The sequence below is a fragment of the Papaver somniferum genome, chromosome 10 (genome assembly GCF_003573695.1).
Source record: "Papaver somniferum cultivar HN1 chromosome 10, ASM357369v1, whole genome shotgun sequence".
Taxonomy (NCBI): Eukaryota; Viridiplantae; Streptophyta; class Magnoliopsida; order Ranunculales; family Papaveraceae; genus Papaver; species Papaver somniferum.
In genome coordinates this window covers 165,358,882-165,378,471 of record NC_039367.1, presented here as the reverse complement: position 1 = coordinate 165,378,471, position 19,590 = coordinate 165,358,882, and the positions used below count along the sequence as shown (strand labels likewise).

The 19,590-nt window shown below is 35.9% G+C and overlaps 1 protein-coding gene across 1 annotated transcript; it reads right to left on the bottom strand.

Annotated features, from left to right (window-relative positions):
- Positions 1-14,037: 14,037 nt before the first annotated feature.
- Positions 14,038-14,673, bottom strand: LOC113316807 (N-alpha-acetyltransferase 40-like). The gene is made up of 2 exons (XM_026564958.1): positions 14,659-14,673; positions 14,038-14,325 (listed from the first exon to the last, which is right to left on the bottom strand). Exons 1-2 carry the CDS (start codon positions 14,671-14,673, stop codon positions 14,038-14,040), a joined length of 303 nt encoding a protein of 100 aa, XP_026420743.1.
- Positions 14,674-19,590: the final 4,917 nt, after the last annotated feature.

The window sequence follows — 19,590 nt, the reverse complement described above, 5'->3', positions numbered from 1 at the left end:
GAAATGATCATCATTGGGATAAAAAGACTTCTCTTCCATTGGGACTCTCTTCACTCTTGGTTCAAATTTGTAACCTTTAAAGATTTAATTCTAAATTGGAAGGAAGTTCATGGTATCGACTGAGATGCCAGATGAACTGGTCTGATTAGAATCTCAGGAAATTGTATTGGGATGGTTCTCCAGCTGTTTTCCTTTTTCATTAATAAAACATTGCCCCTTCTTCATCAAAAAAAAAAAAAGTATGGTTTGGATGAGTTTGTGCTGCTAAGTATTTTTGCTGATAAAAGATTTAACCACTTCTTTGGTTGTCAGTCTAGTATTTGATATCTTGTGTTCTAACCTGATTGTTTATATTCATTTTGTAGGATAACAGATCGCGCTGCTCATCATATGCATATCAGCGTAGCTGTACATATATGGTTAGAAATAGGGAGAACTTTCCTTTCTTCTCATCAATTCTCGCCTCATATAACACTATAGTGAGGGAAGAAAGACGACGGTGAAGGAGGTAATTTAGAGAATCGATAGATGTTAGCATAAAAAGTTTTGAATTGTCTTGTGGGAGAAAAGATTAGTTGAAATTCAGTAAGCAAAAAATCCAACTTGAATTTTTCCCGAATTATTTCAATTTTGTTTTGCATTTCATATGGTGAAGCTTTTGTTACGTTTTTCACTTCAGATAAAGGTGCTTGTTAGTTGTTACTTTAAAGATTCACAAAGAAATCATAGGTATAATTTCCGTTTATGAGGTACTACATGTGTTTCTTGATTTCTCAAGTTCCCCTCAGTCTTCTTCTGATAAAAGGAATTCTAGGCATCCATTTTGACATGACAAGTTATTGGGAGATGTTCAATACACATCTTTGGAATGTGGCTTAATTTCAGTAGGTTTATTATACGAAGATTTTTAACCAATAATCGCACAATTTTGACACTATTCTCATACTTTGGCCGAAGTCATCACCAGCTGAAGAGTGAGTAATCAAAGACAGCTAGTTTACAGAAATTTGTTGATACTATTCAACGTTTTGACATGAACACAATTATACCTTGCTCTACTGCTGGCCATAATCCAAACACAATCACCAATAAAAACTAAACTTTTTGAAACTTGCTTAGCAGTATTGCTCTCTCCACTGAACATTTTTGCAACATTGTTCTCTCTGTATAGGGCATTCTAAGGTATAACTTTCAATCAAACCTTCTTTTTTGTCCTCATTTTGCTCCATAAATTCATTCAGATAACGCTATGTGGTGGTTGTGTTCGTCCTAATTCTCTCGTGTGCTAGTGTTCGACATTGATGATTTTATGTTTCCTGCGGCTCCATCGCATTGCAATCATCTCAAAAATAATTATTGCAACACTTCCTAAACATTAGATTATAGTAATCCATTCAAGATCTGCTTAATAACCATACCACAGCTTGAATCTAACTCTGTAACACAAAATATGCTTATGGGCTCAATATTGCACTATAAGAAATGCTTCAGATTTTTGGAAACTACTAGTGGTGTAAGCAGAGTGTAATAAATATTTACACTAGTATTTAAAGGTTTGTATTGGTTAGGGTTTCATCACTGTCTTTCTAAGTTGCCAATCCCTCTTTTCCTCCCGAGAGTTTTACTTGCGCCGTCCCAAAGCTACCACAACCCATAAATTAAAATGGGATATATGGCTTCTGATATCCATGATCGACAACAACAATAAGATCTCATAGCATAATGGTTTCTCCTCTCAGACGTAAGTAATAGATCTTTATTTTTTCTAGAATACTTCAAAATCGATTTCTTTTTTTCTCATATTGATGATTCTTCTGAAAAAAAAAAATTCTATAGAAAAAATGCTGTCCTTGACAAAGATCCCCGTCTCCCTCCCCTTCTCCACATCAACATCAATATCAACTTCTTGGAGCCTGAAGATTTCCTCTTCTGCAGATGCTATTCCAGTTAATGTAAGTTTAGTATCCTTGCACCTTTTTGCCCTCACTTCAGTTGTAGTCAGGGTTTAATTAACTTCATTATGTTTAGGAAGTGATCCATAATTATATTCTTACAGGGTTTTCTACCTTCTAAGGCACCAATAAGTGAATCAGCTTTCCGTAGGTTCAAATCAAAGAAAACAATAGGGTGAAAATTAAGTGGATAAATTGCATGAATTGGAGGATTGACTGTGTAATTCCTGGGATTCTGTAAATAGGTCTGGAAACAACCCACGGATTGGTATGGTGTAAGGATGTTGATGATCATCATGCCTAGGATTGAGGGGATGGGTCTGAAGATAGCTACGGCGTCTCCCTTGTATATATTTGGGGCTACTAACCAATTTTATGAGTGCAGCAGATTAAATTACTAGTTATTTTATGAATTGTTAGAGTGATTTTATTTGGGTGTGGTCTTTTGTAATAATCATAGAATAGATAAGTTTTTCTGTCTACTGATATTATCATTGCGGCCGTCTAAGACTTCTGAGTACTTGGTGGTAATCATGGTTGATCTGGTGTAATATGGTGTGAATGTCAACTCCGTTCAGGCTAAGTTCCAGTATGTAGTCATTGTACCACAGCCTAGGGCCTTCAAATTATACAGGGCCCTTTTTTGAGAACCCTTCAATTTATACTGCTGTCTAAGACTTGTTATCAGTGTCTACACCTGTCTTATCCATTTCTCATTCCATGATTTTATTGATTTGGCATGTAGAAGGATGTTTTCATGTCAAAATCAGGCCAATTCGATTACAAAATTTTCATAACTAGTATGTGATCCGAGCTCAAGATATCTGAATGTATAGCATTTGTTTGCTTTGTTGAATATAATTGGAAATAGTTTAATGAGTTCCCAAATTATTGACATGATTCCGAAATTATTTATGAAATTTGCAAAAAATGAACACTTGGGGTGATAAAACTCGCAACTGCTCATGGTTCTTTCCTCCATTTCCCCAAATCTTATTCTTGGACCTTAATCCAGTTAGTTACATCTTCTAAATCTCTCCAGCACCATGAGTCAGATGAGTGTAACCATTTGGAATTTGTCTTCTAAAACTCCCTAGGCTTTCATTTGGGTCGTAAAGTCCTTGGGCTTCAAAAGTGATACTTGAGCAATGGCTTCTACCACATTTATAATTTATCCACCACATTAGTGATGTAATCCACAATTTGAACAAAGTGTAATTAACATTTTCATATTATTTACACAACTAATTAAATGTTTGTGTCGTGGACCTTAGGGTTTTATAACTTTCATTCTCATTCTTAATTTCTTCTCCCTCTTTTTGCCTCAGTGTTTTATTTGCCCCGTCTCAAAAAACCCACCACCATCACGCACAACAACAACAAGAATTACAACAATTTGATAATTTCACCTCTCAAATACAAATATGCTCCCTTTTCCTATGGACAGAAAATCCCATGTCCAATTTAGCTCGGGTTTTGGTTTGGCACGGTAGATTGGGGTAAGTACTAAGTACTAATCTTTCAACTTTATCATTGTATTTCAGTTATCTTTAGCTTCTAGTTGTATGTGTTAATGACTTAAAATATTGTATATTTTATTAAATCATGTGTTCATGTGTTCTTGATGTTTAAAAACCTGGCTAAATTGGGTGTCTGAATTTGCGAAACTAATAATTTATCCCCTAGAAAATATTAATACTACCAAATTATTCCCATTAACTCTTAATAATAAAACTTAAAAGCAAAATCAAATTTTCATTTCCATCCTCATAAGCTAATTCTTCTCTTCTTCTTCTCCCTCTTTTTTCATTTTATTGAAACCAAACCATCAACGATTATCGACAATCCAAAAATGATTAATCGTTTTCTTCTTCAATAAAATGACGAAACAAAGAGTGAAGCATCCTACTAAAAGGAAATTTCCTAGTGAGAATAATCCCGGAATTGTTGAAGCGATTCGAAACAAAACGAAGAAAATGGTTGAGGAAGTTGAACCATCTTTGATCGCACAAGAGGAGGAAATGTGTCAAATCAGGTACTTTTTTATCAACCCAATCCTCTAAACTAGGTTTTAGTAACATGCAGTCGCTCAAAAATTAGAAATTTTGGAATCAAATTTTCCTGGGTTTACCAGAATCAGACGATGTTAATGTACTTGTGAACCGATTGTATTAGAAATCGGTTGTTGTTCATGCCCACAAAGACCGATTGCCCTGCATGTGTTTTCTGGTTCGCGAAATTTGAACCATAACCGGTTAATGTTAATACCAACATAGCCCGATTATGTGACTGTATGGATAACCGTTTTCCTGTAACTTTTTTTTCGTTAGAATCAGATTACATAAGTTTCCACATAGCTCGATTGTATAGCCATTGTTTAGCCATAATCGGATTTCATTTGCATATATAAAAACCGATCGTTGATGTGTAATGTTAGAATCAGATATTATAATAGTCATATATAAACCGATTTCGTAAGTCAGCCCCGTCCATTGTAAGTTAATCCCAATTCATCAATAAATAAATTGTAGTTGTTTACCGGATTTTAATTTCCAGTCTTATGCATTCTTCTAGCGAATGAATTGATGCTTATTTTGAGTCTTCAAGGATTCACAATTGACTTTTTACCGTAATATTTCTTCCCTTAATCTCTTCCCAAAGCAATTCAAAGGTGCGTCGTAGGGTAACCATTAAATTCAGATAACAGAGCATTGCAGATGAATGGTTGACCTTTTAGGCTGAGCAGGGTTTGTTACAAAAGCATAAGATTATCCTGAGTATATATGCCAATTGCGTTTGAGGCATGCATCTGGGGATCTTTATTAGGTGCTTGGAAACCCACGGTAAAGTTGAGTTATCTCATGTCAAATAGTTGTAATCTAAAATTGAGAGACAATTGAAAAAATTTTCAATTTGGAGGAACTATTTGAAGTGTGCTATTAGAAAAGCATTTCAGTATATTGATCAACAATTTCCTGGGCTTCGACTCCAAGCACGCTTCTTGATTATGTCTTCTGGTTCCAAATTCTTAGAGTTACCCTAAATTTGCCTTCATGGCCCAAAATATTTCTTTGACTCAAAATGTACATTTGAGGACCCACAAACATACTAGTCATAGGGATGTATCTCATGTGCATAATTAAGATCGTAGCGTCACAAATTTGCATATATCGAGTGATGCCTTGCCTGAGCATGTAATCGATGAACCTAAAATCTGGTCCAGCTTGCCAATGATATTTCCAGTTTGAGAGAATGGGATCCGAAATCAGTATTTCGAGCTAAAATCTTTACTCACTCCAAAAATTCATCTTTCAAATCCAAAATTTGTGTCCCAAAAATATCGTAAAATTGGTTAAAAAGACCAAAATCAACAATTCCTGGGTGAAAAGGATATTTAGATTTTGATACTATTTAAATGGAAGAAATGTAAAAATAGCAAGGACGTAAACAGTTTCATCGTACCCATTTTCAAATACATTTTCTTATTTTTAATTTACATCAGGATGCATCAAGTTTCATCCTTGCTATTTTTTAAGTTTTAAGTCAGGATAAATCATGTTTCATCCTTGCTATTTTTTTGGTGTCCATTTCACCCATAATAATTTTTACTCGTCCATTTGAACCATGTTTTAAAAATATTTGGACAAATGACGCATTTTCCGCAAAAATATGGCATGTGACTCTAGTATATTTCTTGATACCAAAATGTACACCCGAATCCGATGACCCAAAATCTTTAGTAATAAAAATTAGGCTAAAGCCCCACCCATGGGTAACCCATAATATCAGGCCCTTATTTAAAAGAAGTTTAAATCTAGACCGCGAAATATTAAAAGACCTTGATACCCTTATGCAATCTTGTCAACCCCATAATTAAATAAAACATAAATTTAGGTCCAAAATTATTAAAATATTATGTAATGATGTTCCAACCACCTCCGACCACCACAACCACCACCAACCACCTCCGACCACCATCGCCAGCAACCACCTCCGACCACCACGCCACCAAGCACCTCCGACCACCGCCGCCGTCAACCACCTCCCGCCACCACTGCTGGCCACCACCAACATATGGATGTGTACACAAAAGTTACACATGCATATGACATGTGTATCCAGAAGTTACACAATCATATAAAATGTGTAATAATGCAAAGTTACACTTGTACAAGATGTGTACTCTGTAGTTACACATGTATACGCAGAAGTTACACATGCGTACGATATGTGTATCTACAAGTTACACATCCATTTGCATGTGCAATTTTTTATTACACATGAGATATGTAAGGTTATTTACAAGTTATTCATCATAAAATACATGTATTACTTTAATTTTCATTTACAATAATTTGTTCATTCATCAATTACCACGGTTATATTAATTGGTTGTTTGAACACAATAAACGAATTAAAACACGAGATATGGAAAGCGAAATCCTAGAAAATCCTATAATAGAAATGTTTCCTAACTTTTTTGTCTTTCTCGATTCCGATATATTTGTACATCTGCAAACAAGAATAAACATCCATGGAATTAGGTTGGATGGACAAAAATAAAGACACAAAATTATAGAATAATTACAAGGCGAGATTATAAAACAAAAATCACATAAAAGGCACATGATAAATTATCTCTGAAGCCTAGTGTAAGGAGAAGGAGTTATTTTAATTTTAGCATGTATAACAAGGAGCTACACAAGCATCTAACTTGTGTAATTTCTAGTTACACATGCACCTGTCTAGTGTAAGGAGAAGTTACACATGCATATAGAAACGTGTAAGGAGAAGTTACACATGCGTATATCACAATAACTAAATCAAAACTGTGAAATCTAGAACTATGCAGACATTTTCTACTATTTCAATACTTATGAAATCTAGAACTGTACGATAACAATATGAAAGACACATGAATCAAGTTTGAATCTCATAACATTATATGCAACATATAAAAAATGTGTCTCCATATCGTCAGATTGGGGGGCTATATCAAAAGCAATTGCTGAAACATAGGAAACGAAATAGGAAAGTGAATTAAATCAAAATATAAATATTACCCAAGATAGATAATTGCAGTACATCATTCCCAGCAACAAAAATTCTGGTTCAGACCATGTGGCATCAGTAAGATAAGATAGCAGAAACCATGAAACAAATGGCTCTCAGCTCAACATACTGGTGCTTGGCAGATAATTTGCACATTTTGCAGGAGCTAATATCGCTGCCCCTGTTTCGTCAGATTCGATATGTTTCAGCAAATTGCCTGCAGTTGCAGAGGCCAACAGTTAAATTTGCAAAGAACATATATAAGCATCAACATTATGGAAACAAAAAAGACACATTTCTAAAACATCCATCATTAGGATGCTATTACATCTACCAATCTAAAAGGAAATTCACTAACTCAACACTCATAAAACAAGCATGTATAATCAGCTAGTACACATAAAAACGCATGTGAAATTTGGAGTTACACATGCATATGAAATGTGTAATTGTAAGTTACACATGCAAATATGCATGTGTAATCAACAGTTACAAATGTCATATTAGGTTATTTTGTATTCATTCTCATACTAAACTAACCATCGAAGTTGCACATAAATGAACATTTGTGACGAATAGTTGGTCTGATTTGTTCCCTTTAGCATACCCGTTGAACACTTTGAAAGCACGGTCTACACCATGACCCAAACCACTAGCTGCATAATTGCAACTTGAAATGAGGTAGAAACACCGATAACAATATAGATACAGAGATGTAATAGAGTGCAAATATGTTATGGTCTCCAAGCGAGAGTTCCTTAACCATCTTTTCCATTAATTTATCAACTTCGAGTGTATCCATGACATGTGACACAAACTGAGGTTGCGTATATGAGCCACGAATTCTTTTACGCAGCAAGGCTCTAATTAACAGTATGAGCAGAAGGAAACACTGGATGCAAATTTTGTGGCTTGTAAGACACTAATTTCAGGCATTTTGGTGTCCAAATTCTGAACTCATAACACAAATTCAATAACATAAAATCTAAATATAAGAATCTAAAGACCTCAAATTAACTGTAGCATAAACTGAAAACAGCATCCCAGTACTTCAATAAGGAAAAAAATCGAGTACTTTAATAAGGAAAACAATGAAAAATGAAAACGGACAAAATTCAATCATGTGTATGAACAAGTAACTCAATCTATGAGCATATGTATCTATAAGTTACATAGCTAATTAGCATGTGTAACTAGTAGCTACACATCTAATTAGCATGTGTAACTTATAGATACACATCTACTTAGCTTGTGTACCTGCCAACAACTTGTTTATCTGGCTCCAACAAGGCCACTACAGCAAACCACATTCTATCTATAACCTGTAAACAAAATAAAACATGTTCATCAATCTCGCAAATGGAAATCAAAACATGTATGCAACATACAAAGCGCATCAGAAACCCTTGGCGGCATAATATCCATCAAAATTTTACTACAAAAAGTATATAACAAAGGCATATCCTCACCTCAAGAGTGGCTAAAGAGTTACGGACTCAACAAAGTAGATTCCACACTCAGTAATACAACAACATCACCAGTTACACATGCATTTCTCTGCTGTAACTAAGAGTTACACATGTATTCTCCTAATGTAACTAAGAGTTACACATATCAAACCTAAACCTGAAGTATGAGGAAAAAAAGCTCTGCTGAAATACTTCATGTATGATTTCAGATTCAAGCATTCATTCAATCAACTTCAAATCATTAACTCAAAAACTCAGTTTCACAATCAAACCATAAATCACATGATGCAAAATCACAGTAAGTAGCATTTTTGTAGTAATTTCAAACATAAATGAAAACCAACAGTACTTTGACCTCATACACACAATGATGATATAAGACGTAATATTTTTTTGCAGCAGTCAAGTATATTCAATTCAAACAACAAGGAAATCCTATAATAAGAAGAAATCGAATTAACCATTTCCAGGCATGTATTGAATAGTTACCATCCAAGAAGGCATTTGTGAAGATTGACTACGTATTCTTCAGTTAGAACGTCCTCCTTTCTTCTGTCACTGTTTTCAAACATCTTCATAATCTCCTCATCCTCATAAACGGATCTCAAAGAGGAATTCTACAAAATTTACAAGCTCTGATTTGGTGAAAATCCAAATTATACAAAATACACATCTTATGTGTCTCAAATAATTAAATCAAATTTTGATTGTAATAAAATCAAACATTCAGGAACAGATACATGTAGATATTAACTTGAATCAAATCGAAAAATCAAATTAGATGAAATTTGTAACTAATAAATGGGTAATAGAGATGATAATTCACCGATTTCGAATCTAAAAACTGATTTTCAATCGAGATTTAAGATACAGAGATTCATTGATTTCCGGTATAGAAACCTAATTACTTTTTTTTTGAAATTTCTTTTCAAGATTTTTATATTAAAAGCAAGATAGAGATTAGATTTTAACAGATCTGAACTTTGATCACGAGTTCATCGAGAAATTTTAGTTAAAATCGTAAAAAATTACAAATCAGAGTTGATTACAAACCCTACAAAGATTTTCGTTAAAAAAATCGATAAATAATAGTTCAAATCGAAGAGAATGATAAAAGGATTATAGATCGGAGCAACAAGTCTGAAATCGGATCAAAGTCGAAGTAAAATCAAATTTATTAGGTATATAATAAAATCGAAATCAACTTTCCAAAACTTCTTTTTTTTGTTAAAACGTAATGAGAATTTGATAGAATCAAAAATATATATGAGAATCTTACCCTGTTCTTTCAATTTGATGTTGAATCCTGAAGTTCTCTTCGAGTTTCATGAAATTAACCTTCGTTTCTTCATTCTTTTCCAGAGCAGAAAAGAGAGAGATGAATTAGAAAATGGAACCGGAAATAAAATCTGTGATTAGATTTCTTACATATGTATGCACTAAAGAGCATTTTTGGGGTTATTAAATTTATCAAATTGGAAACCTTATTACCAAGCCATGGATTTATCAAACCAACAATCTTCTTCGAGATGAATAGTCTTCTTACAAATCCTACACGGTGAATAATCCTTCCTCCATCTTGCTTCCCTGTAGTTTTCTCTGCTTTCCTTATAAATTTCACTACTGCCTTCTTTTTCTTCTCTAGATTTTCCAGAGTCCAGACCTTAGGTTTAATTTAGACTAAAAGGCACTTTTTATTGATGTTTCATGACCCCTATTTAACCTCTGTTCATAGGCTTCTAATGAACCCATAAGTTCTGCCACCGAAAGAGTTGTGATGTCTTTCGAATCTTCAATGACAGTAACTATAGGATCATATTTATCAGTAAGACTAAGTAGAATTTTTTCTACCAACTTCTTATCACCAATGTTTTCACCATAGCTTTGCATCTGATTAACTATTTCTTTTACTCTAGAATAGTGTTCTTTTGCAGGCTCAGATTCTTTCATTTTTATGTTCTCCAAATCTCTTCTCAAAGATTGTAATTTAACCATACGCACCTTGTCGTTTCCTTGGAACTCATTCTTCAGCGTAATCCATGCTTCTTTAGCCGTTGTAGCTCCCATAATTCGCGGAAAAATTGTATCATCTACTGCCATCTGAATTGTATATAGTGCTTTATGATCATTTAAGTTCATGTTCTTCAATTTCTTTTGCTGCTCCGGAGTTGTTGCTGTAGTTTCAGTCAAGATTACACCGCTTTGGACAACTTCCCATAATTCTTGAGATAGGAAGTATGTCCTCATTTTAACAATCCGGAAAATATTGGAACAACTACTGATTGACTTGAACTGCTGTTTTTCGACATGATAGCACGCGGAAACAAACGCCCGTTTCAATCAAACATGCTCTGATACCACTGTTGGATATCTGCAGGAGCTTTTGTATTGTTATTGTCTTCAAACATGTTGGTGATTAGTTATTTGAAACAACTCACCGAACTCACTCTTGTTATTGGTATTGTTTTTCACTCTCTCAGATTTTCTTTTCTGTGAATTTGTTTTCGTTTTTCATTCATCTTTCTCTAGGACTTTCTACAGCTAACTGGATAATACTTCACTTACAAGCATTTGAGTGACTAGACAACTTCTAGAGATTAGTTTCTCTAGATTTTTCTTTGACTGGAATACTAGTTTATCTAACCCTGTTCACATTTTGTTCATATTAGAAGACTCTCTAAGACAACTCTAGAATGTCCACTTCCCTGTTTACATTACAAAGCTCTTTTTACTGTTTTACAGCCTAGGAAATTCTAGAAAATGCATTAACTCCAACATATAACTTCAGAATATGCAATTACAGGGCTGCATCTCCTTGTCAAGAGTGATGTCTTTAGCTAAGGACCTAAGGTGTTTTCTTATACATGAATGATTTTTGGGTTAGCTTTATATGAATGGGAAAGGAGAGAAGGCATTATGGTTCTCTCGAATATGTCTGTTGGGGTATGATTCGATTGTTGCACTTCGATCCTTTACTTTGTTTCACCTATCATGTTTGGATAGTCAATTACTGTTCCTTTTAAGTGCTAACTCAGCACTTCTTTATGAATGAATTTTATTTTTTCCAAAAAAAAAGAATATGTCTGTTGGGGTCCTTGGGGAACTGTATAGGAAGGGAAAAGACAATACCAACTTGTGCCTCAAATTGAGTGTTAGGATATACGGTTGGTTGCAGAGGCAGAATAGTTTATCAGAAGAATGCCAATTGCGTTTGACACCAAATCCATGGTAAAAGTTGAGTTGAGAACAGAAGATAGATGCACTCGATGGATGAAACAATGAACAGAAATTTAGTGTGGCTCCATTGATGTACAGCTACAGCGAAAGTCTAGATACGCAAAGTGAGGCCCAAGCCCATACATATTTTGGTATAAACACGTAATATATCTATGCTAGGGTTATTACTCTCAACTCATTCTTTTGGTTGCATCTCCGTCTCTCTTCCTTTGTCTTCTCATCCGCCGCCGTCTAAAAACAACCACCACCCCAAACCAATCATGGCTTGTGATATCCATGATAATCATCAACAATAAATAAATAATATAATGATTTCTCCTCTTAGGGGTAAGTAGTATATCTTCATCTCTCTATTAATAATTTCTTTGTGTTATTCTCAAATAATAAGTCGTTTTCTTTTGATATGAAAAAGCATTTTTCTTAAGAATGGTGGCTTCTGTGTGTTTGATTGTTACCTTTTTTCTGTTTTAAGAATCAATGTCACTGATTCAATTCTTTCAATTTTACAATTTTGACAACCCAGGTTGTTTGTATAGTAACCTGCTCAGATCTTGCTTTTCTTCCTTTGATTCTAACTCAGATATGTATCTATTTATTCTCAGGAAGGATGGATTACTTTGAAGAAAAGTTCCATGTTTACAACGATGATAAATCATTTTTTCACGATGGAAATGTAAGTGAATTTCTTAAATGCATACATGTTGATAATTTATGTTACATTTGCTCATTATTTTTCTGGTATTTGTGGTAAAGTGACTCTGGGTATGTATGTTAATCTGCTTATTATGTTGTGTGTTACTAGCTTCTTTATCTAGTTATTGAAATTTTATGATTGGTTTCTCAAATTACTTCGCATCCGATGACTGAAGTGATTGGGGTTCAGTTTCAGTCTATTCACTTTGCACCGATGATGGGAGTGTTTGCGAACCATCTTCACTCACAGAGGAAGAAGGTACTAATCTCATCTCGGGAACAATATTTTCCAGAAATCGGGCCATCTAAGGCATGGTAGTCAAGCCGCAATGTCCAAGCGTCTATGCCTGGAAATATCAGAAATCTTTCCTCGCTCCGGCCAGTGCTAGTTCTGATCATAATCCCAAGGAAATGCTTGCTAGAAGGAGTTAAACATCGCATATAAAGAAATTGCCTAATGAAATCTCAACATGGTACTTGCTCTTTAATCGTATAAATCTCATTTTGGGTTTTGAGGCTTGGCAGCAGGATGCATATCTTATTCCTTGGTGAATTGTGAAACTGTTCTGCACTGTCTCTCAATGCCTATGGTGGAAAACACGGGATTTCAATTGATAACTTCGATTATAAGAGGTAGACAGGCCAGAAAATGTACTCATAATGGAATTCAATTGATAACTTCGATACTCTCTCCACCCCCCTGTCTGCTGCTAAAGAATTAGATGGTAATTGATCCCTCGTTAACCCTTTGTTGTAGTCATCATTTGACAGTTGTCAAACCATTAGATGCACTGATAATTGTTAACTTTAATATTTTGTAAATGGAGGTTTCCATTAGCAGCATAATATTTTATTGTTAATTTTTAAGCTTCCTTACCTTATGGGTGTAGTAGTTCAAGCTCTAAAGCTGGTATGTAACGAATGCGATGAATCAAAGGCAGAAGGTTCAGAAACTTGTGTCCAAGAGGATGTATCTGTTTCAAACATGGAATGCCTTACCGTAATCATGCCAATTACCTAATTCTTCGTTGGGTGCAAGTTTTAGGATTCAGAATAACCCAGGCAGGGAGTTTCAAACTATTGGCGCTGTAATTACTTCCTTTCTCTCCATTCCATTTCACATATTCAATTTTTTATTTTTTCTGCGTGATGCACATGTAAATCAATGCAACATGTATGAACAAAATTTTGTACATAATGGAATGCTAAGGTTGACAGTCCATGATGCCAAGAAATCCAGTCATTTTCTTTTTTCAGTCTCATTAGAATTTGGTCTGGTCCTGTAAGAATAATTCAATATCTATGATTATATTCTATTACAAGTGCTTTAGGCCCGCACAATGCGCGGGCTAGTTTCATATAATAACAAAGAAAAAGCTGTTCGATGTTTATCAAGTGCTTCAGTCGTAAATCTAAAACTGTATTAGTACGTTGGTAAGCAACTCCTTTTTGCAGTTGTTGTTCTTATTGTGGCATCAGTGGAAAGCCCCGGGAGTTAGAAATACGCTTTAAAAAAAAGGCACTAACCATTTCATTCTGAACCTTGCAGCGAACATTTAAGTGGCACACGACTCAAACATTATATACAGGGAGTATAAAACTTAATAAACTGATCACTAAATTCTGACCAATTTTTATTTTGCTTCACGATCAGCTACTTTACCAAGAATTTCATAGCTCTTGTCAAATCCCGTCTGCAAAGGTGAATTGAACGATATAACACACCTTGACTTACTCATATAAAAATCCTTAGCAAGTACTCTCACTTTCTGAAATGTTAGCGTAACAGCACTCATCCCATTCCTATATGCAATACACTCAACCAACTGCGTTAGGAATTTCCCTAGTTCCTTCCCCTGTACGCATTCTTCAAGCTGCACTTCATAAACACAAATGACAGCCACAGGCACCAACAGCTCTTCCTGCAGTACAAATAAATACGCGGTAATCCCTACAAAACAAACGCTCCGCTGGTGGTTACACTAATAAATATACCAATCAAAAGAAAAGAAATAAATTTGCCTCAACAAACAATAATACAAAGGGGGACAAAGTATGCAAATACGTGGCCTTGCAAGTGAGGAGTATGATTTCTACACCAAAAAAATCCAATTAGAAAGGAACCAACCAAGACTTTGAATCATTTTAAGAGGGGGTACCGTTTCATGCATACTTCATTTCTTTAAGATCCTCTTGACTAATATCAAATACCATGAATCCAAGTTCTCTTCCATCGACAAAAAACTGTTACGTACAGTTGTAAGCTGCATCTTTGTTGTTGTTGATGACCTGTCCCATCTCCCACTTCAGTTTGTTGGCAATATTAGTCTTGTAAAGAGACACATATAAGATTTTGTTTGACTCGGTATCTCTCTTTTCTCGTCATCCATATATGGACTCCTACAAATTTTACAGATCTTGTTTGAAGGGCCTTATAGCAGAACATCACTTGTAATTCCATTGAGGCCACTCCATTGAAGACAACTTTAAATTTAATAAATTAGCTGTCGTACACTTTCTCTTTATGTATTCATCGTCTTTTCTCTCAACTTGTCAAAAGTTACTGGTAGCCATGGAAGAACTGCATTATTACACCTCCCACTCTGAACCCAACTTGGTAAAAATAAGGAAACCCAACTTGTCTTTTCTCTCATACTTCACAAAAATAAGGAGAAATCGAGAAAGTATCCAAGACGGTACGTTTGTTACTCTGTACGGCATTTGGAAGAGCCTGTTTATACCCAAAACCAAAAGAGTAAAACTTCGGTAAAACAAAAAAAAAACGGAAATGGCCAAATGGGTTTCTACCTTCTTGATTGAATAAAAGATGACGCAGAAAAGGGATTTGCAAGGTATGAATTTGATTATTTATGCAACTCAACAGAAGCGTCTATTAGTCTAAAGTCGTGACGCACCATTTGGATGTTTCCTTCTCAAACTGTTTTAATCTGAGAAAAGAAAAAATACGAATGGACATGTCTGTTGTGAACAGTTTCATAGGATGACATGGCAATGTTTTGACCGATGACATGTAAAACGGGTTCTGACGTGGCTACACCACAAATCAAACTTAATCTGGTGTGACACATCAGCAAAATCATTCTCCTTTATATCAAGAAGAATTGATAATCTCTTCTTATAGATCATATTTCTTGAACTTGGACCCATTCGTTGGACTGTTAATATCGATGAATCAAGACAATGACAATGCCGGAGCAGTAAAAGGTTGACTTAAAATGTTATCAAGTAAAAGCTTGAGTCACTTGAGGTTCCTTTGTGGTGGTTGACACCTCCGCTGCATCATTGCATTTACTCTCCAACTTGTCTCATCAAGCACAACTGAGTGCAAATTATTATTATTATTAATTTTTTTTGATGTATATGTCTTTAACCTAGTATATAAACAAAGGTCTGTTTAGGGTTACCGCAGTTAGAAATGATTTTGTTTATTGTTTTTATTGTATTACACTTTACAGGATTCACTTCTCTTTTATACATGAATACAAAGATCAGAACAGTTTCAGATGCAACTGCCCTACGTTATAGACGGAGATAGACTAGGATAAAATGTTGAAGCCAACTGAAACACCTCAGTCTATATTGACTGAGACAATATAGGATCATCTTAGACTGACTCCTTAACACTCCCCGTCAAGTTAAGCATGAGTGGCCGAATGTTTAACTTGTCCCTTATAAGTTGATATCTAGGAGAAGCTAACCCTTTGGTGAAGATATCTGCTAGCTGATCCTTCGATGATAGAAACATGACATGTAGTTGTTTCTTAGCCACTCTTTCCCGAACAAAGTGATAGTCTATTTCAATGTGTTTCATACGAGCATGGAACACTGGGTTAGCTGTTAAGTACGTAGCTCCCAAGTTATCACACCACAAGTGTGGTGCCGTAATAGAGATGCCTAACTCTTTCAGCAATGATTGAATCCAAATTAACTCCGAGGTTGCAATCGCAATACCTCTATATTCAGCTTCCGTAGATGACTTCGAAACCGTCTTCTGTTTACGTGCACTCCAAGAGATCAGATTGCCACCAAAATAAATACCATATCCACTAGTAGAGCGTCTGTCATCAAGACTGCCTGCCCAATCCGAGTCAGTATAGGCTTGCAGAGACATATCTTGAGAAGGACTGAAGTACAGACCGTAATCCACTGTATGCTTAAGATAACGCAGGATCCTCTTTACCAACTCCCAATGCTCTACATATGGATCATGCATATATTGACATGCTTTGTTCACAGCAACCGAGATATCTGGACGTGTCAGATGAAGATATTGTAGTGCACCTACTACGCTTCGATATAGAGTTGCATCCGAGAACTTCGAAGTACCTTCTTTCTGTATTCTCGTTTGAACTGCCAGAGGGGTGCAGACAGGTTTGACTCCATCAAGTTTTGTTCTACAGAGCAAATCTGTAATATATTTTCGTTGACTGAGCACTAAACTCCTTCCTCGGCGATAGACTTCAATACCTAGGAAATAATTTAGAGAACCCATATCCTGAACAGCAAATTCTTTGCTCAAGTTAGATATGAGATCATCACACACAAATTTATTAGACCCCGTGACCACAATGTCATCTACATAGATCAGTACGTATATAGTGTAAGAACTTTCCTTTTTAATAAACAGGGAAGTGTCAGATATTGAACCTGTGAACCCTAGATGAATGAGATAATTACTGAGCCTGGAGAACCAAGCCCGTGGGGCTTGCTTTAGACCATAGATCGACTTATGTAACTTACAGACATGATTAGGGTTTTCAGGATCCACAAACCCTGGAGGCTGCTTCATGAAAACTTCCTCTGATAACACTCCATGAAGGAAAGCATTTTGAATATCTAGTTGTCTCAATGGCCAATTATTTTGAACAGCAATTGACAGAACCAACCTTATAGTGCATGGTTTGATGACAGGAGAGAAAGTTTCTCCATAATCAACGCCTTCCTGTTGATTAAACCCCTTGGCAACAAGACGAGACTTATAGCGAGAAACCGTGCCATCTTGGTTATACTTCACACGAAACACCCATTTCGATCCCACAACATTCATTCCTGGCTTGTAAGGAACCTTGGTCCAAGTTCCGTTTCTGACCTGAGCATTAATCTCCGAATCCATGGATCTACGCCAAACCGGATTCTTACTGGCCTCTGTATAACATGTTGGCTCTTTGATATGATGTATTTGCAGTGGATGTTTAGTAGCTGTTAAGCAAAGACGTTTTACTGGTTTAGTGATCCCGGCCTTTCCTCTTGTAACCATTGGATGCACTGGTTCATGTGAGATCGCAGATGAAGTGCTAGCAACCTCAGTAGCAGGTAGAGTTTGCACACAGTTAGGAGATGCACTAGTTGATGACGTAGCTGGAGAAGAACTACTTGGATCTTGTGAAGCTACTGGATCACTTGCCATTGATGAAGAACTAGGATTAACTTGGCCCATCATAGGGTTAGTTAGAGCCTGTTCATTAACTAGTATAGTAGAAGGCAATTGAGAGAAAACTGGAGAAGATAATACCTTTGTGTGTGGATAGAGAGACAATGAACTCTCTTTCACAGTACCATCTTGTTGCTGGATAGAGAAAGGAAATGAATCCTCCACAAATCTGACATGCCGAGAGATATATATCCTATTTGTTGGACGATGTAAACACACATAGCCTTTATGAGTTCCACTGTAACCTATGAAGACACAAGCTAATGATCTAGGTTCAAGTTTGTTGTTATTATAGGGACGCAGACATGGATAACAAAGGCTTCCAAATACTTTTAAAAAGGAGTAATCAGGACGTTTATTGAACAACAATTCTAGTGGTGTCTTAGACTGGGTCTGTGAAGCGGGTATTCTGTTTATGAGATAACAAGAGGTCATAAAAGCGTCTGACCAAAAAGAATCAGGCATAGAGGCATGGAACAATAATGATAAGCCAGACTCAACAATATGTCGATGACGTCTCTCAGCTAATCCATTTTGTGAAGAAGTATGAGGACATGAGAATCTGTGAATGACACCAGAATCATTTAAAAAAGCAGTGAATTTTTTATATTCCCCGCCGTTATCTGACTGAAAAACTTTTATCTTATGCTCAGTTAGGTTCTCAATTTGCTTTTTAAAGTGAACAAAGGTAGGAAGTGCATCAGACTTACGAACCAAAGGATAAATCCATGTATAATGTGAGAAGGCATCCATAAGTAAAAGATAATAATGAAAACCATTTCTTGACAATGTTGGTGACACCCAAAGATCAGAAACTATTAAGCTTAAGGGAGTATCAAAGACAGTATGACTAGTTGGAAAAGGAAGTTTCCTACTTTTACTTAGATGACAAGCATGACAAAAGGCTAGAGATTTATTTGAAAGAGATAACGAATTATTCTTGACAATTTTGAAAATAGTCTGAAGCATAGGATGGCCTAAACGTTGATGCCACAAAGGAAATGAATCTGCAATGTATGTTGAAGGTGGAGCTCTAATCTCTCTAACAGCATCAAACGTGTAGAGGCCGTTCCGATTTCTACCCCTCAACATGATGGTCCCTGTGCTGATATCCTTCACAACAAAAAAGGAAGAGTGAAACTCAAAATAAACATGGTTGTCGTTGCAGAATTGTGAAACAGACAACAAGTTGGCTTTGATAGATGGTACGTGGAATATGTGATTGAGATAAAAGGGTTTATTATTAACTGTGAAGGTTGATCTACCAACATTAGCAATGGGAAGAGATTTACCATTACCAACAGTAACCTCCTCAGTTCCATCGTACTCATGTTTGATATTGAGTTTGTTCAAATCAGCTGTGATATGATGAGTAGCCCCTGTATCGGTTACCCAACTGTTGGAAGCAGTTTCACCCGGCCTGGCAAGGAAGGCAGCTGGTTGTCTAGGCTGTCGTGGTACAAAATCTCTATCAAACCTGTGCCAACACTTGTCAGCTACATGACCACGTTTGAAACACACCTGACATGTTATATTACTATTATTGTTTTTGGGGCGAGTTTGGGATCGATTGTTGAATTGATTGTAGCCATTGTTTCCGTTCCTACGCTGATCAGGCCTTGGAGATGGCCTTGAAGAAGAAGCAGTAGCTACATTGGCAAGTGGTTGTTGGAGTAGAGCTTGCTGTTGTTCCATGCGCATATCATAGGACAGGAGATGTGTAAAGAAAGTATCC